Here is a 23,769-nt window from a genome sequence, read left to right as displayed (position 1 = left end):
AGTGTGTTGGGTGGCGCCTTGGTGGCTCAGTTGGTTAAGCATCCAACTCTTGGTTTTGGCTCAGGTCATGATCTCGGGGCCGTGAGACTGAGCCCTGCATTGGGCTCCATGCTGGGCATGGAGCCTGCTTAGTATTCTCTCTCTCCCTCAGTCTACCCCTCTGCTCTTTAATTAAAAAAAAAAAAAACTGTATAAGTGGGAAGAATGGTAATATATAGATACTGGGCACCAAAGATGTAAAATGTAGAGAGCATCTTCTTTTTTGTATGCTCACCATCTCTGAAAAACTCCTCTTCAATTTGCAGTCTATGTGCTTCTGGTCCCAATCCCAATTTCCAGGGGTGAGTAAATGACCCAAATCTTGCCAATTACAGTATTCCAACCTCATGATTACTGTGATTGATTTAAAGATGATCATGTAATCCAAGCCAGATTGGCTGGAATCCACCTTAGAATTTTTGCTAGAGCTATAGGAAAGAAGAATCCTTTTTTTTTTTTTTTTTTTTGGCTAAGATTGCTAACTCTGAGGGTGATATAAGCCTAGAATTGCCAAGGGCCACCTTTTCCATAATATGTTCCTGTGAATGAAGCCAACAGACGTAAGTAAGGCTAAAAGATGGAGAGTATCTTGATTATATTCATCAAACTCCTGTATCCAGCCAAAATTCTAGGCACATGCACTGCAGACTTCCTAATTACATCAGCCAATCCTGAGTTTTGCTTAAAACTGTTTGAGGTAGGTTTTGTCATTTTTAATGGAAACAAACTTGACTAAAACACTGAATTATATGCAGTTTTTTAAACACACCTAGCTTCCTCATATATCTGTGCTGGAAGACCATTGCACTCTGTTTCCATTTGATAAGCCACTACTATTTCTTCGAGTCTTTGCTCAAGCAACTATACTTCTTAGAAGTCTTCTTTAACTCCCTACTCCAGGTTCTCTCATCAAATCAAATATAACATAATCTGTGAAGCCTTTCATGGTCCCGCTTAGCCAGAATCAGTAGCTTGTTCCTTTATATGTATATAGAACTCGGTTAATATGGCTATTTAGTACTAATGACTCTATATAGTAATTAAGGGCTTATTTCTTTTTTTCCAATAAAATGTGAGCTCAAAGAGGAAAATGAAGGTATCTTACCCATCTTTATACCTCTAACATTTAACTTAACATGCTGCTGGTATACAACCCTCCATAGTCTCTTGCATTTCTGCACATTATACAAACGGATTACTAACTATCCATTGATCCAGTCTATCATTTCAAGGATTTCCATATAGCAAAGATGGCCATAGTGTCTCCCTCTTAGCAAAAGGCAGGCATGCTTACTTTCCATATAATAATCTCTTTCTGGAATACATTATTTTTTTTATAACTGACCATTATTAAAGATTCAGTTTCTCTAAGTTCAAAGTTCCTCTTTTGCAATACAACCACTGCATATGCAAATGTCATCTAGCTCTGTTCACATCACCCTATGAGAAGAAAGGCTCTGTGAATCAGAGCAAAAATGCTGATACTCTGGAAACTGCTATTGTTAAGAATAATAAACTGTCCTTTGTCTCTGTCCCAGGAGTCTTGTGTCTTCTAAGAGAAATCTGTGAAACTATCAGGCTAACCGGCAGGTTTGGGATCCTTCATAGTCTCTGACAGTTCTGGTGATGAGAATGGGATACTAATGGAGACACAGCTTTCTGTAACAGGAAGTGTGAAGGCCTTACCACATGATTAATGAGATTTGAGGAAAGTCCACGGGAATAGGCAGTGAACATGTTAACCAAATTGTACAGTCAATCGGGCAATAAATGGTCCTCTACTGTATTGCCTGCTAAAAAGAGGAATTGGAAGAGATGGTTATAGACCAAGTACTGGGAACAGAAAGTATCTTCAAAGACAGTTGTCTTAGTTGTTGCTAACTTTCCTCTGGGTGGGAAGATTTCTTCATTAATCTAGTGAGCAACCTCAGGTCAACCTCAATGTAACAACAGTACTAAGTACTGTTAGTAACAGCAACTAATAGTACTAAGATTCATCCTGGGTAGGCAGGAGATTCTGTCCTCTTTCAGACAACAGTTATGGAAACTCCCACCTACACTATGAAAGGACAGAAATTTGTGACCACAATGGGCAGAAACTAGGCAAATCAATAAAACTTTGGCTGGTTCATTTGGGAGATCAGGGGGCAGGTTCCATATTTTTCACAATACAAGAACTGTAATATTAGGCTTCACTATCTAGCTACTGAATACTCTGCCTTGATATCACTTGGAATCAAAGGCCTTATGCAATTTGGCACCAGCCTAGTTTTATAACCTTATCTATCACTCTACACCAACACAAGGAATCTGTGTCAGCTAGTCAGTTTCATTCACTGATCTATAAATCCACTATCCATATTACCTAGATGTCTAGGCTCTGCTCATGTGGTTTACTCTGCCTGGAATGCCCTCCCCTTTTCCTGCCATTTATTCATCAACAATCTAATTCAAGATCCATCTTTTCCATGAACCCTTCCCTAATCCTTTCATCTCATGTTAATCTCTCTCTACTAACAATGAACTATAATAACTACTTATTTCTTACATGATGCCTTTGCAACTATCTGACAGTGTGTGTATATATATATGTGTGTGTGTGTGTGTGTGTGTATATATGTATATGTATGTATATATATGTATAGGTGTATATATATGTATATACATATATCTTCTTTTTCCAAAATAGACTATAAATTGCCCCAAATTATAGACAATATATTTTTTTATATATATCCTATAGTATTTACTAGCCATAGGTCTTACACAGTAGGAACTCAAGAGATGATTTGTTATTGACTGATTTGATCACATTTTCTTTCAGCACTAGTTTTTGAGTAATAACTAAAAACATCAAATTACTCAACCAATCCCAAGTGGTACTTCTTTGTTAAGAAGTAAGTGGTTTAAGTAAAGGGGATCCATCTGGACTAAGATCTACTCAACTGGTTGCAGGCTGCCTTATGCAAGTAAAGTCCACTGAGGTGCTAAAATGGACATTTAGAAGCGTGCTTTTGCTTGATATGAGCAGACTCTCCAAATGAACTTTGGTATTTGTCTCTAGTGAAGACCACCCTAGTGGAAAAAGAGGACTCACTGCTTGGCCACTGCTGGTGTCCCTCTGATTAGTGGTCTTAGCTCATTTTGTAATAAACAACTGGCCCCACTTACCAAGAACATCATCCAAAATTCAACTATTTGGCAATCTCAGTAGTCCAGGGAGGTTAACAGCTGAATCAACAAACATTCTAACTATCCTGCTACCAAATTTGAAGGTGGTTTGCTGCCAGAACTGGGAGGAAGCATAGGTTTAGTGCTCAAAACTGAAATTACTATGCTTAAAGAAATAGGGAAGATTCCTGTACAGCATTTTCCATATGTTTTTGTTAAAAGCAGACAAAGAGCTAGCATGGAAAAAATTTTAATCTTATGTTTTAAAGCATGTGATGTTTTATTTTGTGACATCTCTAATATTTACAATTCTGGAAAGAGCTAAGTGCACAGATACGTTTACTTCTTTGGTACAGTAATTTAACTTGCCTACAATAAGTAAAACATTATGAAGCAAGGGAAAAAAAACTTTGAAGTGGTTTGAAGTGACATTTGTTCAGATGATCTTTAATGATGAACAGTCTCTTCAATGCCAATGGCAAATAACAGCATTTACAACAAATCTTCAGAGTGCTTTGCTTTCACTAACTCTTATGAAGATCTGAGCTTCTGAACTAGAAGGTACTAGAAAGAAATATTGGCCAGTCTTTTCCTGTCTTACTGGTAGTACAGATGACAACTTATATGGTATGATTAATTTGAGAAGCATCAAAGTTTAAATCACCCACAAATCTTTCTCTGCTCACTAAATAACTCCCTAAATTCTACAATTCAAGACTCACTGCATTAGTTCCAGGTGTCCGTTTAGTGTTAAAATGTAAATATCCTTGAAATGGGATTCTATTGAAGGGTAGCTATTTTGTTTACCATTTACTTCTTGGAGTAAAATATATTTATCAGGTCTTTAAAAACAAGCTTTGATGAGAAGGGTAAATTATGGAAAAGAAAAGAGAGACTGGTTGTTTGAGATAGACAAGAACTCATGCTCAAAAGGGAAAGAACAGAGGAAGATCAGTGGCCATAGGAATTAAATTCTTTGGGTATTTTATAATTTTTTCTAAGGACTAAACTGATTCTAGACTTTTAAATAATTAAATGATTTTTAATTTTTCATTTAATCAAACCTAATTAATTTTGATGTCTGAAAAAAGACAAATAGAGACAGTGGAGGCTTTGACATAGTTGGAATTGAATATTGCTTTCTTGAATATAAGTTCTTTGAAGTCAAGACCAAATCCAATTGACCTCAGCATTTTTTTTTTTAGGGTTGAACATATAATGGATATCTCAAAAAGATCTGTTGAAAAGAAATAATTAGAACTGAATTCTTTAAATAAGAGCCTAAATGGAAGAGATACTTATAATAGTTAAGTAGACCTCTGGGTTCTAAGGATCAGACAATAACTCACATCTACATGATTGCCAATCATATCGTGTAGAGAGAATGTCAGAGATCCCTGCCAGCATTAAAAACCTGAAATATGAATGTGTGATGGTCTCTATCAGAGCACTGTTAAATTCACCAGACTACCACCTACAAAAGTCAGTTGGATTGTGGAGACTGACTATAGACTACCACAGCCCCAGTTGCAGCTATTGTGTCAGACATAGTGGATAACTAAGTCCTTCTATATTTGGTATGTAATCACTGATTTGGCAAATACACTCTTTTCCTTTATAACTAAAAGAAAATTAAAAAATAGTCTGCATTCATGTGGGGCCCTTCAAATTTGGAAGTATCAGCAGTTCATCTTCACAGAAACAGATACATATTTTATAAGAGTTTACCTTTCCTTTCTTTAAAGCTCCAACTAGCACCACTATCTAGAAAATTACAGAATGTCTGATCCACAGGCATGGAACCCCATAGAGTATAGCATTTGAACAAAATACCCTCTCTACAAAAAGCTACAAGAGTGGGCCCCTGATATGATTCATTGGCCTTCACCCATTCTGCACCATTTAGAGGTAGCCAGCCTTACAATACATTGCAACTGCTTTTAAAGTTATAAGGGAAGGGCCAACTTAAAAGAAACAATATGAAGGGAGTACCACTCTTTGGGATATAGTGTATTTTTTTAAGTTAGAAACCTGTATATGGTACTTTTATCTCTAATAGGAAGGATGCATGACTCTGGAAACCAAAGAATAGAAGTGGATGTGTCTTATTTACCATCACTCCCAATGATGCACTATATTTTGTACCTTCTTTCCCCACAACCTTGGACTCTTCAGGATTAGATATCCTGTTACTCAAAGGGTCTCTCTCTTGACAGGAGACAGAGCAAGTATCTCACTAACCTAAACTTAGGGCTCTCAACAGGGCACTTTGGACTTTTTATGATGAGGTCTGAGCAAACAAAAAGGGAAGTCACCATACTGGCATGGTTAATTGACCCTGAAAAACAAAAATAGGCAAGACTTCCTTACATAAAAAGGGCAGGAAGGGATACATGTGGAACTCAGGTGATACACTGGACACCTCTTAGAACTCCTAACAAGAGTTCATATTCTCAGTAATGAAGGTTAAGGTCATACCACTAGCTAAGCCACAAAGACCCACTCAGGTGATAGCTGAAGGTGAAAGGAATTTAAAATGGGTAGTGAAGGAGGGAATGATGAATACCAGCTGTGACTCCAAGAGCAATCAGATCAGCAGCAGCCATAGTACATGCCATTTACATAGATCAATTAGACCAAAAATAAGTGAAGATATAGCAAAACCTAAACAACATAATAAAGAGCAAGTCACTATACTATATATTAAACTTCACATTTAATGATAAAAATATACCTCCTTGTCAAGTGTATATTAAAATGTATAATGAAATGTCAAGTGTATATTAAGTCACAAAAAATGATCACAACAAAAAAGAAAAGATTGATAATTTCCAAAAAATAGAACAACATCTTCTGATAACAATGCAATAAAAACAAGAATTATTAACAAAACCAAAACCAATAGGCTCTTCCACCTGGAAATTCTAAAACTCCTTTTTAAGTAACTCTTGGGTGAAAAGAGAAATAACTGAAATTACAAAAAATCTAAAAGACAATGGTAATAAAAATACTCCATACCAGAATCTTTGAGGTACATTTAAAGTAGTAGGCAGAGGAAAAGTGATAATTCTTAATAGTTTTAGGAATGAAAATAAAATAATGAAAATAAATAAAATTAAATTCCTAACTAAAAAAAAAAACATAAACCAAAGAAACTCCAAGAAATAATAGAGATAAAAGGAGAAACTAATTATGTAATGAAAAGAAAAACAGAAAACAATAAATAAAAATTTCAAAATTTTTTTGAGAAAAAAAGTAACTGGGCAAACTGAATCAAGCCTAACCAAGAAAAAAAAAAGAATAAGCACATATATAAATATTAAAAAAAATTAATGGCACATGGGAAACAACCATTAAAACAAAAATTTAAAAATCATGAGACTATTTTGTTAATTTATATGGAAGTCAATTTGAAAACCTAGATGAAACAGATATTTTCCTAAGGCCAATATAACAAAGCTAACTCCATTAGAGATAGCTTAAAAAGGCTAATTTCTGCAGAAGCAGTAAAAAAAATTCAAGGAACTACCCCATAAAAAAACAACAATTCCAGATGGTTTCACAGAGGAATTCCATCAAAGCCTCATAGATAAGATAGCCCCAATGTTCCATAAATTACTCCATAGCACTAAAAATTAAGAAGACTTCCTAATTATTTTCATGAAATAAGTATAACACTAATACCTAAACTGGACAAAGAAGTACAAGAAAAGATTGAATATTATAGATCAAGATCACTTATAAATATTGAAGCAAAAGTCACAAATAAATATTAGTACATACTGGTAAATACTGGTACAGCCATTATGGAAAACAGTACGAAGTTTCCTCAAAAAAATTAAAAGCAGAACTACCATATGATCAAACAATTCCACTTTTGGGTATTTATCTAAAGAAATAGAATACACTAACATAAAAAGATATATGCACCCCTATGTTCATTGCAGTATAATTCACAATAGGCAAGATATGGAAACAAAATCCAAAAATGGATTATCTAAAAATAATCCATTTGATGGGTGAATGGTTAAAGAAGTGATATGAAGGAGAGAAGATGGTGGCAGAGGAGGAGGACCCTAGACTCACCTTGTCCTGCGAATACAACTAGATAACTATCAAATCCTCTTAAAGACCCCAGAAATTGACCTGAAGACTGGCAGAACAAACTCCATGACTAAAGATAGAGAAGAAGCCACATCAAAGAAGGTAGTAGAAAGTACAGAAATGTGGTTTGGGAAAGAAAGGATTATGGTTGATGTGTTGGGGAGGGAGCTGCTGTTGTGGAGGAGGGTGAGAGAGAGACTAGCACCAGAGGAAAATGAATCCCCCTAGCAATGGCTTGGAAAGTGAGAGGGGCCAAATTTTGTAAGTTCTTACAACCAGCAGCACTTAAAGCCTGAAGTTTTAAAGCTCGGTGGGTATGGCTGAGATAGACTCCAGAGGGCATTGCCCTGATCTTGGAAAGAAGGCAGGCAACCTGTCAACATACAGCATTGAAACAGCAATCTGAAGAGTGTCTGGGGCACACAGTGGGGAGGTTATTCACTCATCTCGGAGCATGTCCCAAAGAGGCAGCATTCATGGAAAGACCCCTCTAGGAACAAATGAACAGGCTAGGGCCATGTCCCTGCCCTAAACTTCAGTATAAGCACAGGGCACCCTGCAGAAACCAGCACAGCCCAATACTCCCTACCTAATTTGCTTACAACAAGCCCTGTCACCCCATGCTCCAGTGGAACCGGCCCTCTCAGTCATGCTTGCCTCAGTCCCAACCGGCCTCTCCCCTTTAAGATCAGCCCAAACACTTGCTCACATTGCATCTGTGAGGGTTTGCAGAACATCAGTTCCAGTGGCAGGGGCAACAGGTCTCATTTCACAAACAGAACAGAGCATACCCAGTTAAAAGGCCAGGGACCAAACACTGCTCACAATAGGCAAAGCGAGCCTCTGCAGATGACTGGCCTGATAGATAAAGCAGCCAGGACAAAACAGCAAAGCACACATATCCTGGAGATACTCTCAAAAGTGCCAGACTCTGAGGAACAAGGGATGCTACACAGCAGGGCAATACAGGACCTCTTCTTCATAAGGCCCATTACCCTCAAAAATAGCAGACATAGTTGACTTTCCTAACATGCAGAAACAGGCACAGAAACTTAGAAAAAATGAGAAGACAGATAAATTTATCCCAAATGAAAGAAAAGGAAAAGGCCACAGCCAGAGATTTAAGTGAAACAGATATAAGTAACATGCCTGATAGAGAATTTAAAATAATGATCATAAGGAGATTCCCAGGACTTGAGAAAAGAGTAAAAGACATGAGTGAGACCCTTAACACAGAGATAAGGAATAGTGAAGCAGAGATAAAAGGCTCCGTAAGTGAAATGAGAAACATGCTTGATGGAATTAACAGCAGGCTGGAAGAAGGAGAGGAACAAATTAATGACCTAAAAGAGTAATAGAAAGTAATCAAGCTGAACAAAAGAGAGAAAAAAGAATTATGCAAAAGGAGAATAGACTTAGGGAACTCAGTGACTCCCTCAAACATAATAACATTCATATTACAGGAGTCTCAGAAGAAGAAGAGAGAGACAAGGGAGCAGAAAATTTATTTGAAGAAATAATAGCTGAAAACTTCCCTAACCTGGGGAAGGAAACAGATATCCAGATCCAGGAGGCATGGAGAACCCCTATCAAAATCAACAAAACAGATCCACACCAAGACATTGTAATCAAACTGGCAAAATATAGTGATAAAGAAAAAAATTTAAAAGCATGAAGACAAAAGAGGACAGTAACATACAAGGGAAAACCCATAAGGGTAGCAGGGGTATTTTTCTACCATTGAAACAATGTGACATTTGTGTAGGAACAGACAATCATTCAAGGGAATAGAAAACAAAATCCAGACATAGGCCAAAGAAACAAGAAAATTTAGTATTTGTTGAGGTAGCTTTAAAATGACTAAAGCAAAGACCAATTGCTTAACAAATAGTCCTAGAACAACTGATAACCCATTTAGAAAAAGACAAAATTAAATATATATATCACAACATTCAAAATTTTAAAAAAAGTTCCAAGTAATCTGCTCAAGTTACTTAGGCTGCTATCATTCAGAAGTACTAATCCCAAAAGTATGTTATTTTTCAGATATCAACTTAAACATTTTGCCACCCAATAATTAAGAAATGTTATCACAGAAGTATAAAAACTGGGTGTCATCATTTTGGCTCCTAATAGAATTACTTTTACTGAATTGTACTTTGGTATTATGACATCAGTCTGAAAGATGGAAATCACACAATACCATGAACTGCTGCCCTTCTTTTGAACTACTAATGTGTTTTTTATACAAGGGAGAAGAGAGTCATATAATTGATCATGTGGCACTGTTTTGGCCAGTAGGAAGTTCAGACTAAAATTTACAAAACAGTTCCAAAAAAATGTACAGGACTTTGTGGCTATATATTGAGAAAAGACAGTTTTTCAATCTCAGCTGAGTTCTTAATTTTTTTAACGTTATTTATTGATTTATTTATTTGTCAGAGAGAGAGAGCACAGCAGGGGGAGCAGCAGGCAAAGGGAGAAACAGGCTCCCCAATGAGCAGGGAGCCTGATGTGGGACTCGATTCCAGGACCCTGGGACCATGACCTGAGCCGAAGGCAGACACTTAACCAACTAAGCCACCCAGGCATTCCCTCAGCTGAGTTCTTAATACTACTCAGAAATTATTTTATAAGTCTTCAGTCACTCCCCCACTTACTCTTCACGGATCTCCTCAAGCACCCTCTTTCCACATGCCCATAGTCCTCTAACTCTTGGGATTGTCTCCTACTTACAGAGAAAACAAAATCTACTTATTTCACCTCCTTAACTTCTCCCTTTGAAACAAATCCCTATACTTGTGCTATGCACAACTCATTTATTCTTGATCTATTTTGCTTTTTAGAGAAATGTGAATTTCCCCCCAGGTGTTGCTTAAGTCCAACACTCAAATTTTTATAGTGATTTGTTCTCATCCAGTTCTAAATATTTTCTAATTTCCACTGCGATTTTTTTTCTTTTCTGTATGTTTTTACATTACCAAAGTTTATCTTAACAGCTCTTATATTGTTAATTTAAAACTTAATTGCACTCTAGTTAGAAAATGTATCCTTCTGGGGGTGAGTGTCCAGGTGTGCTATTTTCGAACCTTATTTCATATACTCTCCCTAAATGATTTCATCTGTTATAACTGCTTCAAATAATATGTGCTTCAAATCTATGTGGATGATTACAAATGTTTATCTCTAGTCCTATTCTCTTCTGAGTTTTAGGCCTATAGTTTTCTATAGACTTATCAGGTCAATTTCTTGTATGTCCAACAGACACTGCAACCCTAACAAATTCAAAACCAAAGCATTATGTCTACCACCCCTCTGAAAATCTTCTTCCTTCTCCCTTTTTATTCTCTATTTTTAGAATGGTGATCCCACATTCTACCCAACTCTTCAAACAAGAAACGTCAAAATTGTCTCTTATTCCCGTCTTACACAAAGTAAATGAACTGGAGTGGTTCAAGAGCTGTGAATTCTATACCCTAATTATCTCTGGAAGCCGTCCTTTCTTCTCAATTGTAACAGGCCCTCATCATTTAGAGCCTGGCCTTGCATCATCCTCCTAAATAATGTTTAATTAGTTTTGTCACCTCTCCCTCTCTCCTTCTCTTTTACCGTTTTGCTCTTGCTACCACACGTGTTGAAAACACAAGTCTGATCATTTCATTCCCTTGCTTAAAAATCTTTGATCACTGCCTAAATAAAGTCTAAATTTAACACAATATATAAAACCCCTTATCTGAGAAAATTTATCTACTGCGCAAGTAGAAACTTCTCAGGCTTTATATAATATTAAACATACTATTGTAAATTCTTGGACCTGCAACTCTATCAAAAGTCTAATGTGATGGGTATTAAGGAGGGCATGTATTGCATGAAGCACTGGGTGTCATATGCAAACAATGAATCATGGAACACTACATCAAAAACTAATGATGTACTGTACGGTGACTAACATAACATACATAACATAAAAGAAAGTCTTATGTTGAGAAGGAGTTGGATACAAGTGTTGCCTCATATATAACTGCCTACACATTATACTTTTATGATTAAAAAAAAACTTATGATCTTTAGACCACTTTTCCAAAACAACCTTGTACCAATTACATGAATACAGGTTACATCTTTGGCCCAATGAAAACATTTAATGCAGGTGAGCAGGAGGAGTGGGCACAGTCTGACAAGGCTGGAGCTCAGGACCTTGTATTAGCAGTACAGAAATCAAATACAATGAGACAATGTTTTGAATAATGATTGCAAATCATAAAATCTCAAAGGCAACAGAGAAAAAAGAAACATCTTTGGAAGACCAAGTATTGAGTAAAAACATGGCCCATGCATCCTTTAACCTGCCTTTAGGAAAAAAGGAGAAAATGATCCCAACCATACAGATAATTAGGAGGTGACACATTCCTCCCTAGCACGCATCCTATCTGTAACTAAAGTACAACAGAACAACCCATGTTCATAATAATAACCTTTAAAGATAATAAAAGATAAATTAGGTTCTGTATCCTCAGTATGAGAAGACAGGTATATAGAATTAATTTCAAGAAGGTTTTCATGAAAAAATTATTAAAAGCATACAGGCTTACAGAAGAAGATATAAACTTATATTAATATGTTAATTACTATTTTAATTATCTGTTAATAATTGCTTCCAATTACTCCAAACAATTTCCTTCTTCCCAGAATGCTGACATTGATATATTGCTGTATTTTATCTCCTACTATGTCCTTATTAATAAAACTAGGTACAATGTAGTGTTTTAGATTTTTGAACTACCAATATCCAGTGTGTTTTTAAATGAGACAACAAGAAATAGGCATTTGCTGAAGAAATCAGCCAACCCTGAAAGAGAGATGCAGGGTAAGAAGTAGATTTTATGGTTTACAAAGAGAGGGAGAAAGCATCAGTACAGTGTTATTTCTAGAAATTCTGCCTACTGCTTTGACATTGTTTATTGTTCTGATTTATTTATTCTGAAGCCAAACTCATTTTTTCAGCTTTACTGCTGTTTCTATGATTCTGAATTAGATGTGTATGTGTATTTATATGTGTATGTACATATTTTTTGGCTTATATTTCTGAACTAGAGTGAGCTTCAGAATCTTTATCTCCATGTGGTATATATCTTTGACTCATAAAATGATTTTTAAAAAACTCAAATATTTCATGTTAGAAGCTTGTGTTCTATGTGAATTTGCAGGGGAAAAAAAGACACTCTACATCAAGTACTCAGCCAAAGTCAAATTTCAAAGAATAAACAAGCAAATTTGATATATGTACTATAGACTTAATTGTATTTATTCTAGAATATGAGATCTAAATGATATATGCATACAGGAAAATTAAAAATTCAGTGGAGTTTATCCTGAAATTTGATTTCATGCCCCAAGTATGTGTTATTAATAGTTGTGCCAAACAAATAAGTCAGTTGTGATCGCATCAGGACTATAATGTGGCTAATACCTTTCTGTTTCCTTGGGATCACTGTTGCATACCTTTTAATATGGGATAAAAGATTTAGTCCAAACTATTTACAAAGATGTGAATTTTAACGAGAATCTTTCTTAAGCCTGTTATGTAAAAACAGGCTTTATAATCAAGTTTAATTTTTACTTTTGTTTCAAATTTATTATCTTCCAACCAACATTTTACCTCTGGTCCTGGAGGGCCACATGGTCCTTGGGGTCCCGAGTCACCTATCTGGCCCTAAAATGGGGGTGGGGATCAAAGTATAAGTATTAATCTGATATATACAATTTAAAACAGAAGCAGACATATGGTAAGCAAAAAGAACTCAATGTATTATGCCACACAAAATTATAATGACTTTTCAGCAAACAACAATGAATATATTATGTCAAACAAAGTTGTAACTATCATTCAGAAAGACTTAATTTGTAACCATCATCACTGTGGAAAACTCATTTAAATAAAAGATGTATGGAGTAATATATAGTTACTCCTAAGTGTTGGAGATACAAACAAATTGAGTTAAGCGCTCAAATCAAGAAAAAAGTAGTGTGTGTATGTGTAGGTTAACCAGAGATAAGGCAATAAAGTTTGACTCAACAAGATAGGGGACTCTAGAGGAGGAACTGCTTTCATAAACAACCAGAGTCCGGGACTGTCCCTGAAAATTCCTCTCTTCTTTGATACTACAAGAGGCCTGATTTAGTAATTAAGAATCATCTGGATTTAAGTCCCTGCTGCTTAATCTCTCTTAGGCTCAAATTCTCTTAACAATAAAATAGGAATAATAGTGATAACAAGTACTAACATTGTTACAGGGTAATTGTGAGGATTAAAGGAGACAATATATTTAAGGTGCTTAGTGTAGCACAGTGCCTGGCAATAAATGTTAACCAATTTTATAACCATTAATCTTTCCCTTTATATCCTCTGTCCTCTCCTAGGTACCTATAATTCCTAGATTGTTTTGATCATTATATTAAAATGTTGAGGATTTATTGTCAATATTTCTGAAGCCATTTTCTGACATCTGGATTAACCATGTGAAATCAGGGCTGGAGAGGAAGTTCAGAGGAGAGAAAAGTGGTTATAAAGCCTGAAACTAGAGATGAAAGGAGGCAGTAGTCTGATACCCTTGCTTTCATAAGAAAAATTACTGAATTCATTATTTTTGTCATATTAAATTTCTATGTGAGTTTCAAATTTGACCTAATAGGTCTCAGATTACATAAAATTACAAGAAATAATGTGTGCTTATCCACGTTTCAAGAAGTAAAGAACAGTTTTCCATAAGCACTAAAGTCATTCTCATACAATGCTTAAGTATCTGGGTATCTGGATACAAAACAGTACCCAATAGAACTACTGCAATCAAATCCAGAGAAAAGTAATGAAGTATTATATAAAACTTGATTTAGGTTCTCCTAAATAAAGTCATAATTCATCATAATCAGTATCTAGAGGAGTCTTAAATTCTTTAAAATGGCAAGTACCTCTCTTAAGGAGGTACTTTATCTCTTAAAGAGATAAAGATGGGGCGCTCACTGGAGACCTCTGGTGGCAAAAAAACAAATGAGAAGCTAAATTTACAAGCTTTGAGGAAAAAATAGCATACTCTATATCTTTGTTTTCAGAAAAGTTAATTGACAACCAGATAGTTAAAAGCACAAATTTTGGAAAAATTTCATTCTTCAGAATAAATCATTTTTGAAAAACTTCAACTGGAAGTTTCCTTGAATGTCAAGTCTCCTTTATAAAAACTGAATTTTCAAGTAAGTTTTAGACAATGGAGTAATGATTAAGTAAACCTCTATAACTGACAACAACTTCTAGTTAAAAATATGGAAAAACATAATAATTGTCTTTGTTTTCTTTGTTTTAAGGAAAGAATATTTCTTAACTTCTGATTGGTAATTGTCTCTGGTTTTTAGATGCTTGCTGAGCAAAAGACACCCTAATTACAAAATGAAGAAAGCTTTCCAAATCAGGACATTCTTTCTTTTATCTTGTAAGTATTCTTTCATGTTACAACTTAGATTCATTTGGGAAAAAAAAAATATCACTAATGACTGCATTTAGAAAACAGAAAGCCAAAAGTAGGAGATATAAAATAAGAAAGACGTCCTTATGACTTTGACATTCTTTGTCATGATAGTAAACAAATGATTTAGATAGGCCCTAACTTGTATAATTTCTTTTTAATATAACAGATTCAGCGCAAGCAATTTTTCATTAAACAGGTGTCTCCTTCCAAAACTAGGGAAGGTTTCCAGGTCAAACCCCTACAGTTTTTTTCTATTAATAAGATACAAACAAGTGATAAAGTGAGAGACTACAGATGCTCACAAATATTAATTCATAAATATCTATCTTTAGTCTGATGTATATTTTTCAAAGATTTGATAAAACAAACAAAAGATGGTCAACTATCTTCGGCCAAAGTAATCCCTGCTGACATTAAAATTTTTTTTATTAGAAAAATATAGAAAGGTACAAAATGAGCAAGTAAAACCCTCACTTTTATCATCTTAATACTCCCTGCATCACAGCCCTAAAAAAACATACTAGAGTTGGTTCTGGTGATTTATTTCAGGAAAAAAATAACATTAAGGGTTTTAAGACAATATGTTAAGGTGAAACAGGCTCTCCACCTTTTCTTTAGGTTAGGCTGGAGAAATAATGGTAAACACTATCACTGAGAGAGGAAATTAAAGAGTCACAGATTTGCAAGGAACTTACACAGTGGTTAAATGCTCAAGGTCATAGCAAGTCAGTGTAGGGCTGGAACTAAAATCTAAGTCTGTTTCTCAGAGCAGTATACCCCCCCTGCCTCACAATAAACATATTACCAATATAAACTGTATCAAAAAGTAAGGGAGGGGCTCCTGGGTGGCTCAATCGTTAAGCATCTGCCTTCAGCTCAGGTCATGATCCCAGGGTCCTGGGATCGAGCCCCATATCGGGCTCCCTGCTCAGTGGGAAGCCTGCTTCTCCCTCTCTCACTCCCCCTGCTTGTGTTCCTTCTCTCACTTTGTCTCTCTCTGTCAAATAAATAAATAAAATCTTTAAAAAAAAAAAAAGTAAGGTAGACATTAAAAAGGTTTACTTTGTATAAGCATGATATCTGACTTTAGTTTTCTCCAGTAATTAATTGTAAAGCATTACAGAATAATATTGATACCATTTATTACTTAGTATTGGCCTTAGAAAATGTGTTGTACCCACTCCTTTTACTATTATCAAAAGTCAGAAAACCTTCACATTATGAACAACTGAGGATGTAAGAAGTTTAGGGTCTTACTTTGCCAACCACTGCAGATATTCTAAGTTCCTGTTATGTGATTAGAATCCTCCTTGAAAAACGGAAGCTTTTTGTTGGTTTCATGACCTATTTTTCTCTCCCTTATTTATACTCTTTGGAATTTCTGAGATTCAACTCCAGAACCCAAGTCTGGGTACATGACTGACCAGGTTTAGTCTGCACGTCACTTGACAAAAAGATACTGAACATTTTTCTTTGGAATAAATACTTTGAGAGATGTATATGAAATGCTGTCACTGTTAGAAGTCATACAGAATGAAGTATATAAAGTACTATAATTTAATGCTGCTTCCTCTGACGAAAAAATAAAGAAGCCTGAGATGGGAGGAGGGAGTTAGAGGAAACACGATGATTTGCTCAGGGAACCACACTCTTTTTAAAATGTATATTTCAATATTATATTAATAAGTTATAATCTTCCATCTGTTTATTTCTATCTACAATCACCTGCAACTTCATAGAGTTGTAATCAATATTAAAAATCCTAAAACAATCTTAAAATATTAAATTTTTTAAATATTTAATATTTAAATTTTAATATTTAAAATACTGTTTAGGTACCCTCAAACAGTATGGCATAGTGGCTAAGTACGTGAGCTCTGACACATGATTACCTAGGTGACCAGCAAGTAACTGTGGAACCTTGGGCAAGTTATTTGACTCTGTTTCAGTTTCCCTAATCTGTAAAATAAGAATAATAACAGTACCAACTTCATATGATTTTTGTAAAGATTAAATTAGAGGTACAGACCTTAGAATAGAGACTAGTACTTTGTAAACACTCAGTAAATCTTAGCTATAATAATTATTATGACTTTTAATATATAGAGACATGCTGTTAACTCATGTTTAACCATTATTTAAATGATTTTAATTACTCAGTAATTTTAGTTTGAGTTGGGTTTCATGTTAACTACAATATAAAATATTCTTTTTTTCCCAACTAATTGATGCCCAAAGGTTAAAAAAAAAAGACAAAGAACTAGTATATTTGTGCTCACAGAGTGTGACATGCTATATTTTCTTCAAAATATTTCTTTAATGAAATATATTGGAATGAAAGATATTTGGAAAAATTAAAAATATTATTTAAGATGCTTTGTATTTTCTGTCTTAAATGTTCATTGTTTACTTTAGATACTATCCATAACAGATCAAACAAGATCTTTAGGGCTCACAGAAATTTGGTTTTAGCCTGGGATGAGGTGGGGGGCAGGAAGGATGAGGTCCAATACTCTATGGAATGTGGGCTGAAAACTGGAAGGATTATCTATACCCTAAAACTGAAGAGAAAAAATGCCAGACTGGTAGGCTTATCTCCTACTTCTTATATTCTACTAATACCAACAAGTATGAGGACTCATGCCATGATGTACACTTCATTAATGGGAAAGAGCAAAGCAAAAGTTCAAACCTACTGAAGGTCCTGGCTTTCCTCTTATCCCTGGTGGTCCTGGAACACCAAGAGCACCCTAGAGGATGAGAATAATAGAGAAGATGAAAGCTATTATACCACAAAAGGCAGCTATGCCTCTATATACAAACTGCTTAAAAAATTAATGGAGTGAATCTAAAAACTTTGAGAAAACCATTTCAAACAAGACCTGTAAAACCATACTGATACCATATCCTAACAAACTACATGCTTAAAATAATCATACTCCTTTCTTTTTAAAGAATTTATACCTTTTCACTGAATTTTTTGTATTTACATAAACTAAATGGAAAAAAAAATTACCTTGTCTCCAGGATACCCTAGTTCTCCTGGCTCTCCTGTAATGCCTTGTTCACCCTAGAGGGCACAATTTCATACAAAGACACTTAAGTAACACAAACATGGCAATATTATAAGAAAGTAAAATTAATTATAGAAGAATAGTTTCTCTCTTTTTCCTACTTCCGATAAAAACTGTATATCTGACAGTATACATTAGATCCCATATATAAAAACAAGATATTTTGTTGAATCACAGATCTGTACTTCTGAAACAAATAATGCAACATATGTTAAGAAAAAAGAAAAAGAAGAAGATAGCAGGAGGGAAAGAATGAAGGGGAGTAAGTCGGAGGGGGAGACGAACCATGAGAGACGATGGACTCTGAGAAACAAACTGAGGGTTCTAGAGGGGAGGGGGTGGGGGGATGGGTTAGCCTGGTGATGGGTATTAAAGAGGGCACGTTCTGCGTGGAGCACTGGGTGTTATGCACAAACAATGAATCATGGAACACTCCATCAAAAACTAATGATGTAATGTATGGTGATTAACATAACAATAAAAAATTTAAAAAAAAGAAATGCAACAGAAAAAAAAACCAAGATATTTTATAAGTTGTATTGACTAAAAAGAAAAAAATAAATGTGATGAGAAATTATCTCTATGATAATGTAAATATTTAAATCACCTTATCACCTTTCATTCCAGGTAGGCCCTTATTCCCAGAAAGACCCTAAAAAAAAAAGGGATATTTTGTGACATCGTAGAGAAATTAAAGGGAAATATCCATTATGCAAATAGAGACATACCATTGGGCCAGGAGTTCCAGAAAGTCCGAATGGTCCAATAGGGCCAATACTGCCCTGAAAAGCAATTAAACAGAAAGGCATCATTAAGCATCCACTAGGATTGGAAAGAGAATATGGTAAAATTAATGAACTAGCCCAGAACAGTTCATCTCACTAAGCTCCCACACGTGCCTTGTTCTTCCACAACTTCTTTTCCTCTCCACATTAATAAATCATACCAATGTGTGAAACTTTAGTGAGGTCATCCTACTCCCTGAAGCTCTCCATACCAGTCTAGTCCACAAGGATCCTCCCCTTCCTTTAGTTCATATAAGGCTTAACCGTCCCTGACATTCATCTTGAAATATTTCTCTAACTAGATAATATCTTGAAGATAAGGGAAATATTTTTTCCTTTCCTAGTAAGTGCCACATTCCCAGGAGGTATTCAATAAACACTTCATTTGATCATCTTATATTTTTATTTTGCCCATTTATTCAGGAATTATGTATTGGGCACTTACTATGTTCCAGGCATTCCAGTGATTTTATTTCGTGATTTGAAATTTGTAAATGATAAAATTTACCATAATTTCAGGGATAAGCTGAGTACTGAACAAAAGACTCTACTCTTCTGGGCTTCTGTCAGTCATACATCGTTTAACATTTGTTGAACATAACATGTACACAGACACTGTAGTTGTGTGGAGGAAATAAAGATGAAAAAGACACAGTCACCAACATCAAGGTTCTCAGTTTAATGCTCCAATGCAAGATTCCTCAAAAATGTAACAAACTATCATCTCCAGCAAGCAAGTGATTTAAAAAAAACTCCTCAAATATATCATCTTAGAAGACAAAGGACAATAGCCACAATAAGGGTATTTCAAAGTAAAATTTGAAAAAAAATGGCTTGGGGATCACTTACAATTTTCGTGCCACTGACACCTTCATTTTCCTTCTTTCTCTTGCTACCTCTCTGTGCCTAGCTTCTGTATCATCCTTCATCTTCAAAGAACAAGTTGGCTTAAACCTCCCTTTTATGGTTTTCAAATGTTAAGGAACTTCTAAAGGTGTATTTGTGGCAATGCTAAAAATGTTGCCCCTTTTACCAAATTGCTTAGGAAAGCATCCCAGGTTTGCACCAACCCTTCCTGTCTTGTCTACTTCCATTTGTCCCTACTCCTCCTTTACTTCTCCCTCTTCCAAATCCCACATTCTAGCCACAATGGACTGTTTTCCATTCTCTGAACATGCTCTCTCTTTATCACATGCTCCAAGCCTTCAAAGATATGGTTACCAATACTGGAATGGCTTTCGACTGCACTCATGAGTATACTGTACTATACTCCCCCCTGTGTTCCTAGTCCACACATTCTGTGAAAGCAGAAGCGAGTTTATTGATATTTTACTTTCCAGACCCAACATAGTAATTGGCACATAATTGTTTTGAAATAAAGTATGGAATGAATACTGAAGGACCTGTCAGAATAGCCAAAAACAAAAAGACAAGAAATAACTAGTGGTGGGGATGTGAAGAAAAAGGAAGCCTTGCGCACACTGGTGGAAATGCAAATTGGTGGAGCCATTGTGGAAACCAATATGGACATTCTTCAAAAAATTAAAAGTAGAATTACCATATGACTCAGTAATTCCACTACTGACATTTACCCAAAGAAAAGGAAAACACTAATTCGAAAAGATATATGGACTCTATGTTTATTGCAGCATTACTTTCAACAGCCAAGACATGGAAGCAACTCAAATGTCCATCCATAGACAAATGGATGAAGAAGATGTAGTATACAAACACACACACACACACACACACACACACACACACACACACACACACAGGAATATTACTCAGCCATAAAAAAGACTGATATTACTCAGCCATAAAAAAGACACACACGTGCGCGCGCGCACACACACACACACACACACACACACACACACACACACTGGAATATTACTCAGCCATAAAAAAGACTGTTGTTTCTTGCCACTCGAAACAACATGGATGGACCTAGAGGTTAAAATGCTAAGTAAAATAAACAGAGAAACACACTTAACCATATGATTTCACTCATATGTGCAATTTAAAAAACAAAATAAATGAACAAAGAAAAAAGGCAAACAAACAAAAAACCAGACTCTTAATTAATTAAGACTCTTAATGCAGAGAACAAACTGGTAGTCGCTAGAGGGGAGGTTAGGGGTGGGCCGGCTGAAATAGATGAAGGGGATTAAGAGCACACTTAACCTAATGAGCACTGATTGATGTACAGAATTATTGAATGATTATACTGTACATTTGAAACTGATATAACACTATGTTAATTGTACTTCAGTAAAAAAAAAAAATTTAAACAGTGATTTCAAGAACTCTATCTCCCAACATAACAGAGCATTGCTAATAGTTTACACTCATATAATACAAATTTCAGAATGGAAAATATGACATCTTTACTTTTGTGTGAGTCCTAAAATCTGAAATATAACTGAGATAAATTATTTCCAATATGTTTAATCCTGAAATATATGAGACTGTGAGAGGGAAGAGTAATATTTTCCAACTTAAAACAGATATGCAATATTCCTATATCACTGACAAATTCTATCAGTAGGAAACAATTGCTCTTATAATTATAGTGGCTAGTTTATTCAGAGTTCATAGCTTAAAAATAATGAGAGTTTCAAAAAATACAATGAATATTTCTGCTTGGAAATTATGCAGCAATAATCTATGTAAGTATGGAAGACTCTGAAAAACAAACTGGGGGTTCTAGAGGGGAAGGGGGTGGGGGGATGGGTTAGCCTGGTGATGGGTATTAAAGAGGGCACGTTCTGCATGGAGCACTGGGTGTTATATGCAAACAGTGAATCATGGAACACTACATCAAAAACTAATGATGTAATGTATGGTGATTAACATAACATAATAAAAAAAACAATAAAAAATCTTATAAACATAAACAAACATTTCTTTGTCATCCTGTTGGTTTTTTCTATAGGCAATAATATTAACTTTGTTTCAGTAAATATATCACTGTGCATAGACTAATATCTTCAGATGAATGTACTTTGTTTGCACAATCTACTGTTTTACTTTTTTAGTGACTCTAAAAGAATTAACACAAAATAGTAAGTGTTGAGAGATATCAAAGATGTAAAAGATTATAGTAAAGATATAAAAGATTTAGGGATGCCTGGGTGGCTCAGTCAGTTAAGCGTCTGCTTTCAGCTCAGGTCATGATCCCAGGGTCCTGGGATCGAGCCCCGCATTGGGCTCTTTGCTCAGCGTGGAGCCTACTTCTCCCTCTGCCTATGCTGCTCCCCCTGCTTGTGCTCTCTCTCTCACTGTCAAATAAATAAATAAAATCTTTAAAAAAATATATACACATATAAGATTTAGTAAAATAGGGAATTGAAAAGTAAAATAGTATGGGTATAGGAAGCTCCAAGAAATAGCAAACATTTTATGGTATGTTACAAATGGTGTGGAAAATCCTAGTCCTGAAGAACTGTAGCTTTCTCAAAGCAACCTGCAATAGGCTAACAGCAGTTTTCAGCTCCACAGGATAATGTGAAAGTCTTCAGAACTCTCTGCTTACCATACTCCTCTTCCATGAGAAGACAGAGAAGACAGGAGAAACACTTCCATGCGTGGCAGCTTAGCTGAGGGTGTCTGGGATACAGCACCAAAGGCAGAAGAGCCTCCCACACATCCAGAAATAATAAAGAACTTTCAAGTCAAAGTGAGTCAAAGAAACAGAGATTCAAGGATGGGTTCTTCATATAAAACGAGCACCCACCAGCCAATTAGAGCTCATACAAGTGAGCACGCTGTAGAGAAGACTGTGCGCTCCTCTTCAGGCTCTCCAACCACATCCACCCACACTCACAGATAATAATCACTATCACTAACTAAGAAAGCAAATGACAATCAGCTGCAAGGAAAAAGTCATTTAGAGAAAGCTGTATCATCTCTTGTCAGAAACTGTACTTCCTATAAGGGAACAGGCAGATGTGTGCTTGCGGATAAACTGGGCAAGCAGTTTACTATGTTTACTATGAAATATAAAGGTTCTATATAAATCTTTCACAATTATCTTCAAAACCTCACCTCCTTCCATTCCACTTCCATCCCCCCATACTTCCTAGGCTACAATTCCCCTACTCCTCTTCCCCTTGCCCAAACATCACCTTTTTTTCACCTCTTCTGTGCATTTAAAGAGGCATTCTTCTGCCTAAAGAGCGCTTTTCCTGTCTACTCCACTCACTCACGCATAATCTTCAAGATATAATTAAAACACATCTGTTTTGTGAAGCCTCCTCTCTCAAGATAACATAAATTGTTCCTCTCTCAGTGGTTTTTAGTCCATTAGAGCAGTGATCACATCGTATGACATACCTATTTTTCCTTCTATGCCATTGGATTATAATGTTGCCAAAAAACAGAAATCTTGTTTATATTTTTAGGCCTAGCTCTAGTTCAGCATTTGATACACAGTAGGTACTCACACTGTTTTGATTTAAAAATTTAGTAAATGTAAAATGGAGGTTTTAATACCTATTCTATCTACTTGAGGAACAAATGAGATATGTGTGTGAAAGTACTCTGAAAAGTATAAAGTACTATCAAATCAATGTAGAGATGAGGATTACAAAGATGACTGTTAGTATCATTCGCCATTTTCTTTTCTGTAGAATCTCTTCCCAGCAACCAAAGGGTAAATTGAGAAAGAGAAAGGACAAAAAACAAAAACAAAACAACAACAACAAAAAACCCAGTTATTTTTACTAAGCACTTTTATGTGTTGGTACTGTGCGAAGTCCTGGAGTTGAAAGATGAGTAAGAGTTAACTGTTGGGTAGAAAAGTATAGGTAAAGTGTTTCAAGTAGACAACTAAGTTCAAGTGCAAAGCCATATCGTAGGAAGGCTGCATGGCACCTGAGAATAAACAGTTTTGCTAGTGCACAAAGTATGTCTCAAGATCCAATGAGAACCAAAACAGTCTAGACATGCTAAGAATTTTGGTCTTAAACTTGAGCATAAAAGCAGAAGCTGCTGAGGTAACCAACTGAGAGGTTAAATGAAGAATGCATAAAAACTATCTTTGGAATCCAGCTCCCTTCCCCAGCTTCCTTT

General features: G+C 35.5%; 1 protein-coding gene across 1 annotated transcript in view; it reads right to left on the bottom strand.

Moving 5' to 3' along the window:
- The window catches only part of COL24A1 (collagen type XXIV alpha 1 chain), a 415,211-nt gene that overhangs the window by 233,355 nt on the left and 158,087 nt on the right, over positions 1-23,769 (bottom strand). Inside the window, exons 17-21 of the mRNA XM_073896005.1 lie at positions 18,637-18,690; positions 18,516-18,560; positions 17,851-17,904; positions 17,531-17,584; positions 12,974-13,027 (exon numbers count right to left, since the gene is read on the bottom strand). Of these exons, the coding sequence (XP_073752106.1) occupies positions 12,974-13,027; positions 17,531-17,584; positions 17,851-17,904; positions 18,516-18,560; positions 18,637-18,690 (261 nt within the window). The remainder of the gene's footprint in view (positions 1-12,973; positions 13,028-17,530; positions 17,585-17,850; positions 17,905-18,515; positions 18,561-18,636; positions 18,691-23,769) is intronic.

This window comes from Callorhinus ursinus, unplaced genomic scaffold (assembly GCF_003265705.2).
Source record: "Callorhinus ursinus isolate GAN/ISIS: 27379988/994484 unplaced genomic scaffold, GSC_fseal_2.0 scaffold9, whole genome shotgun sequence".
NCBI lineage: Eukaryota > Metazoa > Chordata > Mammalia > Carnivora > Otariidae > Callorhinus > Callorhinus ursinus.
The sequence above is the reverse complement of the archived record's forward strand: the minus strand, read 5'-3'. Positions and strand labels throughout refer to the sequence as shown.